General features: G+C 49.2%; 1 protein-coding gene across 1 annotated transcript; it reads left to right on the top strand.

The window, feature by feature from the left end:
* Positions 1-1,472: 1,472 nt before the first annotated feature.
* LOC123445271 (F-box only protein 6) lies at positions 1,473-5,179 on the top strand. Its single transcript, XM_045122234.1, has 2 exons — positions 1,473-1,893; positions 3,522-5,179. The coding sequence occupies exons 1-2, from the start codon at positions 1,793-1,795 to the stop codon at positions 4,762-4,764; spliced, it is 1,344 nt and encodes a 447-aa protein (XP_044978169.1). The 5' UTR covers positions 1,473-1,792; the 3' UTR covers positions 4,765-5,179.
* The last annotated feature ends 1,721 nt before the right edge of the window (positions 5,180-6,900 follow it).

Here is a 6,900-nt window from a genome sequence, read left to right as displayed (position 1 = left end):
ACATTTCTTTGTGGATCTTGTTACTCCTATGTGTGAGAACCTTAGATGGAAGAGGTCGTCTTGGAGCCATAATCCATTGTGGTGAAGCTTTATGATGGTGCTAGGAGCCTCCAACTAAGTTATAGAGAGAGCCCTAACCTTGTTTGTAAAGGTCTCGTTTGCGGTCTTCAAGGGCACTGCTAATGAATTAATGAGACCTTGCATTGTGCGAGGGCATGAGAAGAATAAGGTGATTCCTTGGGACGCTTGGGGAGCATTATGCCTTCACACCCCTTCAATAGGCAGGGGCAACCCATGCAACTTGTACACTGTGTTTAGGAAGGCATCCACCAGCACTTGCGATGTAAATGCGTTGTAAGGGGATAATGTGCCCACACTTAGATAATTTATCAATTATGACCAAGATGCAGCTGTAATGTCTAGAGGATGGTAGACCTTCAATAAAATCCACGTCGAGAGTATAATTTGTGAGCACTCGATCTCACTCAATCTACATTTCAATGGAGTTCATGAAGGAATTCGAACTACATAAAAAACCGGGAAGAAGGAGGAGGAGCTTCCTCCTGTCCAAGGCAAGCCACGACCACTACCCTTTTCCTCTATGCTAATCCTACAAACGGTTGGTGGTCAACTATTTATCTATTGCAAGACCCAAGGCCCATTCGGGCCCTGCAAGCCCAGCTGGCAAGTGAAGCTCGCGATGCATCCTGCCATTCAAACCAGCCGCAACTTTTCACCCTGTGTCGTTAGGTTTGTTGACAAAATCATAGCTTACTTGATGCAAAAGAAGGTCACAAGGAATGCTCCTTGGCACCTTTTTGGTAAAGATGAGGCGCCATGGGATCGACTAAGAAGAATAAAGAAGGGAAAGATGGCAGAGACACGATCAGTACAAAACAGTGCAACGACCTCGGCAGACAAGCTCTTACCGTTGAATCGTTACCTCACTAGCAATGCTGGCATTTGATGCATGTATCGATTGTGTCAACACAAGAACACATAAAAAAGCACGAAAGAGGAAGATAACACCTGACACATCCATTAAGAAGGACTACCATAGAATGAGTCAAAGCCCTAACTCAAAAACCAACGATGTCACCACCAACGGTATGAGAGTAAGCATTGCTCTTCACTAAAAGAGTAATCCGCATGAACGAAGCACCAAACGTGGGATTTCGATCCCTGATGGACCGGATACATCACTGCCCTCCTAAGCATCCAATCGGTCAGCGCTCGCCCTGAAAACACTCTTTGCAAGACAACATTCCGTTTTTTTATTTAAGCTTTGTTTTTCTAGAGTCCGTTTTTTATGTAAGCTAAAACCCCGTTGAACGGGGCACAATCATCTCGGCGAATTAGCCCTACGTGCATACGTGCTGTCCTTGCTACGTTTCATTTCACTCGGTCCGACCGGTAGACGCACTATTATTATGCTTTACTTAACCCGCACCGCACCCATATCCCGTTGGGCACGACAAGCAAGCAAGCAAGCCGTCGGGCCAACCGTAGCACCACCACATTGCATGCACTGTAACCACAGCGCCACAGCACGCCTCACGCGCAGCATATAATCCAGCGGCCGCGCACGCACGCACGCACGCACGGAGCCAACAAAGAGATAGACGGACACACGCCCGGGGCACACGCTGGTTGCTGCGGGGAGGCAGCGAGAAAAGCAGCGCAGCGTGCCGACTGCCCCGAGCCAACCCCCACCCCACAAAAGGAGGGGGGGAGAGAGCGAGCGAGCGAGAGAGAGCACAGAGGGAAGCGGCGGTGGCGGCGGCGGCGGCGGATGGGGGAGGTGGCGGCGCTGCGGCAGCTGGTCGGCCAGGTGCAGGAGCTCTGGGACCTCTACGGCGCCGTCCACGCACACGCCCACGGCCCCCTCCCCAGGCAAGCACCGCACCCGCAATCCCCAAACCCCCTTTCCCCGCTCCTCTTCCACCCCCCCTCCTCTCCTCCCCCCCGCCGCCGCGGATTCGGTCGGATCTGCTCCGCCCGGCGCTCCTCCGAATTCGCCCCCCCGCTCCGTCGTTTGATCCGCCGCGCGCGCGCGGGCGCGGGGCCGCTCCGGCGGCGCGGAAATTAGGTCGCGCGGATACCCCGCGGGCGCGCTCAGATTGCTGGCGCTGTCGCCGGGCTCCGTTGCGGCGCCTCGCGAGTTTTCCCCGTCGTTTTTCGCTCGGTTGCCTCGGCCGATTCGGTGATGAGTTCGAGGCGCGGTGGCGTGCGACCAAGGGGAACGGCCGTGGCGTCGCCCGCACTGCTAGCCTGCTTCTTCCCTCCTCGAAATTGTTTGTTAATGCCACTATTTTATCCACCAGCCTCCGGAGTAGCGTTTGACATTGCACTTTGCCCCCCCGCCCGCGGCGCACTTCACGCGTATATATCCACCATGGATGGCGGAACGAGGCGCGAGAAATCCCGCGACGTGGAGGCTGTTTCAGGGCATGTGATGCTGCTGCTCCTAATAACATACTGTATATCCTAGTTAAGTTGACTTTGGAGGCGCACCGCGTTTGTACTGCTCCTTGTAGGCAAAGGAACCAGGCGACAAAGGGAAACGGTGATTATTCTGACGGCGTCGTCGTTCAGACTAGTTTGCAAGGCTTGAACGGAATAGAAAAAAAGCAAACGAGTTTACACGATTGCTAACGCCAAGGTGCCGAAATTCAGGAAGTCGTGTATATGAACTGGCGTGGCGAACAACATACTACCCCACAGAAAATTAAAACTAGTGAACAACATGATGATGCGTGCTTATTTTATTCATTCATCACTTTACTGCTGTGCTTCAGCAAGCGTTGCATGCATAGTGCTTACAGTTTGGGGATTATCTCTAGCCTTGCTTAGTTAAGCTGCGTGTTTTTAGGAAATATAATGTGCGTTTGGTTTGGTTTCTTACGGATAAAGCTATAATGGAATTTACAATTCACATTGGTTTGCATTACTATTTGTTTATGCTCACCAAGTCAGTATAGCTAAAACGACAAACAGCTTGGACTCCATTTTGGTAATCTTACGGGTTTGGTTGGTGATTCAAAATCTGTTTAGACTGTGCACATGGTCGTGCTGCTTGTCCTTTTAGAGCGCATAAGTATCGTGCCACCTTCATCCGATATGCATGTAAAACATATTTCTGTGCAACTTTTGTTTTGAATGCGCAAGAATATGTGATGTTTTGCCCTTTGGAGGGCAACTCTATAGTATTCGTTAGAAACATCTAGCTAGCCTGCTAGCAACATAGATTGCTTTATGTTTTATCAGGGTACCAGTTATTACCACGTGACATAGCAATTAATATAAAATGTAACAATCACAGCTTGCTACAAAAAGCTAACTGCTTACCTGTGTTCATGATTTGACAAACCTGTGAACACAGTTGTGAAGCACTGTTCCAAAGACTAAACTGAGCCATCAATTAAACTGTCGATCATCTCCTTTCGTTGGCAGTTGTAAAATTCTTCCATTGCTTTGCCATCAACTAAGACGAACTGTATTTTTTAAATATCTTATTACAGGTGGTATCTACTAGATTTTGAGCATGGTTCGGTCAAGGATGATTATTGTGGAGAAAGGACTGGATACAACTCGGAATTGCTGAAGATCATGGAAGCTAACCAATCTCCTCCTCGCAAGCGACCACGCAGAGACAGAAACCGAGAGAAAGCATCCTTCCTGAACTCAGCTGAAGCAATGAAGCTAGATATTTGGAGCGAGTTCCCTGAAGACCTTTTTGAAACTGTCATCGCAAGGCTTCCAGTGGCTGCCATTTTTCGATTCCGCACTGTTTGTCGGAAGTGGTGTTCTATGGTAGGCTCAGACAATTTCTCTCAGCAGTACTCTGAAGTTCCACATGGAATGCCATGGTTCTATACAATCACACATGAGAATGGCAACAACAATGTAGCGATGTATGACCCTTCGCTAAACAAATGGCACCACCCTTCTGTTCCCCTTGCTCCTGCAAACATAGTAATGCCAGTGGCATCTGCAGGTGGCCTTGTTTGCTTATTGGATCTTAGCCACAGGAACTTCTACATATGCAACCCTCTTACACAATCACTAAAGGAAATTCCTCCCAGGTCAGTTCAGGCATGGTCAAGAGTGTCAGTAGGGATGGTGCTGAATGGAAGAGCTCCTAATGAGGGTTACAAAGTGATGTGGTTGCGAAATGATGGAAATCATGAGGTCTACGACTCTCTGCAGAATATGTGGTTTCAGCCAGGCGAGTTTCCTCCAAGCATCAAGCTCCCACTTGCTCTAAATTTCAGGTCACAGCCAGTCGCGGTTGGCAGCACACTGTACTTCATGTGCTCAGAACCCGAGGGTGTGTTGTCATATGATGTAAGCACCGGGACTTGGATTCATTTCATCATCCCGCTGCCGCTGCATCTGACTGACCACACACTTGCCGAGTTCCAGGGGAAGATCATGCTTGTGGGCCTGCTGTGCAAGAACGCAGCGACCTGCGTCTGCATCTGGGAGTTGCAGAAGATGACTCTCCTCTGGAAGGAGGTGGACAGAATGCCAAATATCTGGTGCTTAGAATTCTACGGTAAGCACATGAGGATGACCTGCCTGGGCAACAGCGGCTTGCTCATGCTCTCCTTGAAGGCGAAGCGAATGAACCGCCTCGTGATGTACAACCTTGTGAGCAAGGAGTGGCAGAAGGTACCTGATTGCATGCTCCCTTGCAGCCGCAAAAAGCAGTGGATAGCATGTGGCGCGGCATTCGGTCCGTGCCCCTCTGCCTCGCCCTGACCGGTTCTTAGCAAAGGTTGACGTTGTCATTTCATTTTGTTATACGTTTCTGTGTCGTTGTGACTTGGCGAGAAGGTTATCTGTTGTGTACAAATTCAATGCCAAAGCGGTTGTTTTCGTTACTTACTGAAGCAATCGGACCGTTCTGTTGTTACTGTCAGTTCTGTCACCTGCGGGAATTTGTGTCGGTGCAATTGCAACTGATCGGTTGAGCTGAATCCGGTAAGGTTGATGTGATCAAAAGGTCGAAAGAGCAGACATCTGTTGGGTCTTAAAACTTCTATTTGTTCCGTTATTCTGTCTTGTTCAGCATGTAATATTTGTACTACATCTTGGGTCATCTCCCCAGAACTGAGCATACTGTATTAATAATAATGGCTGGAGTTTTATCGATGCTCCGCATATGTTCTGTTAATCAGCAAGTATCACTTATTTCTAGTGTAATAATGTTGTGATAGGAGTTTTTGATGTTTGCCATGACCTGGGTACCATTTGTGACAGTCTGCTTGATATCTGTCTAGTCCAGCAGATGCTGGACGTGCTGCTGAATACTTGAAAAGTTTGTGTATGTGGGTCCATAAACCTAGTAACAGGTCCCATGGTAGTAGATTGTTTTCCCTTTAAGTTTTTTATTATTTGAAAAGGAGGATTACCTCCGGCCTTTGCATTTGGATGGTGCATGCATTCATTTTATTAATTATTCACAAAGACCTTATAAAGTAATACAACACGTAGTCTAAAGCCATCATTTTAGCAATATCTGTCGCTACTCCTAACCACATGATGAAGGGGTGTTGATAGTTCGAACCTAATACCAAACAAACATCGCATAAAAGCCTAATATCTAAAGCCAGAGGCCCAAACCAAGTCACATACTGGGTTTGTGACACAAACCGGTTCGACGCACTTTTATGTCGTCGTCGCCATCTTTCACCAATCCATCTCTAGAGCAAACTAACGCACTGCCCTTGCCAGGCTTCTCTGCCATCGACGCCATCATGACGCCAGACAACATCCTCCTCCTGCGCGAGTCCATCCCCGCTCATCAGACGCCGAGTCTCCACAGTGCCATGCCGTCGAGATCCACCGCCATGAATGTGTAAGATGAAGCACAACTCCATCAAAGAAGCCGTCCTCCGGTCCCTCGAGCCCGTGTGTACCTCCAAAAATGCACCCCAAGGGAGAAACAACACCAGAGAGCTGCCGTCATCTGATCTAGTGATCTAGGGTTTCCCCCGAAGGTAACATATAGTGGTAGGGAGATACAAACCATGACGGTGCCTCCAAAGAGGGGCGACACCACTGGCTAGGTCGACATGGTCGACCAATGGATTTCTCCCGATCATGCTGGCACCACCAGACCCGACAGATAGCAGATCCGACGATCAGGAGGTCCTCGACGGCTGGATCTGGCAGGGGAGCGGGCCAAGGAGGTGGATGAATCCCAACTTCAGATCCGACACGGAGGGCGACTTCTTCTGTCGTCGTCTCGCCGCCCACACGGCTGAGGAAGACGGCCAGCATCTGCAGCGCCAAAGGCCCACCGCTTCACCACCCAAGGCCGTCGCCCCGGCGCACCCAAGGCCCTCCGCCAAAGCGACGAAGCAACCGAGACCCCGCCGCCGCCATCCTCGATGTCCGCATGGGCTGGCCTGACCGCTACCTCCAACGACGGCGATAGGGGAAGTGGATGGGGAGTGGCGCCACGGCGGAAAACCTAGTCGCCCTCGGGTCGCCCGCGAGGTCCGATGGGAGGGGAGCCAAAAAAAAAGGAAAAAAAGAGAAAAATTTAAAAATTTAAAAATAAATAAAAAAAATAAAAAAAAATAATAAAAAATCGTCCAACACAAAACTTGGAACAACACACACTGTCACGTCCGCCCTCGGGTATAAGATACACTCCCTCCGTTTCAATTGCATTTTTCAGCGAACGACTGCGCTGATCCTGGTTATCGGAGGTCCAAATTCTATCTTGAATGGCTTTGGACCGCCGATCCTGGTCGGTGTTGACAACCTGGCCAAATCTAAGTTAAAAGATGGAACCGTTGAACCATGTTTCATCCATTTGCATGCTCTAGTTTTATATGCGCAATGTTTTTATTTCGGGAACTTCATATATGGTATATATACATATTC

The sequence above is a fragment of the Hordeum vulgare genome, chromosome 3H (assembly GCF_904849725.1).
Source record: "Hordeum vulgare subsp. vulgare chromosome 3H, MorexV3_pseudomolecules_assembly, whole genome shotgun sequence".
NCBI classification, from domain to species: Eukaryota; Viridiplantae; Streptophyta; class Magnoliopsida; order Poales; family Poaceae; genus Hordeum; species Hordeum vulgare.
The sequence above is the reverse complement of the archived record's forward strand: the minus strand, read 5'-3'. Positions and strand labels throughout refer to the sequence as shown.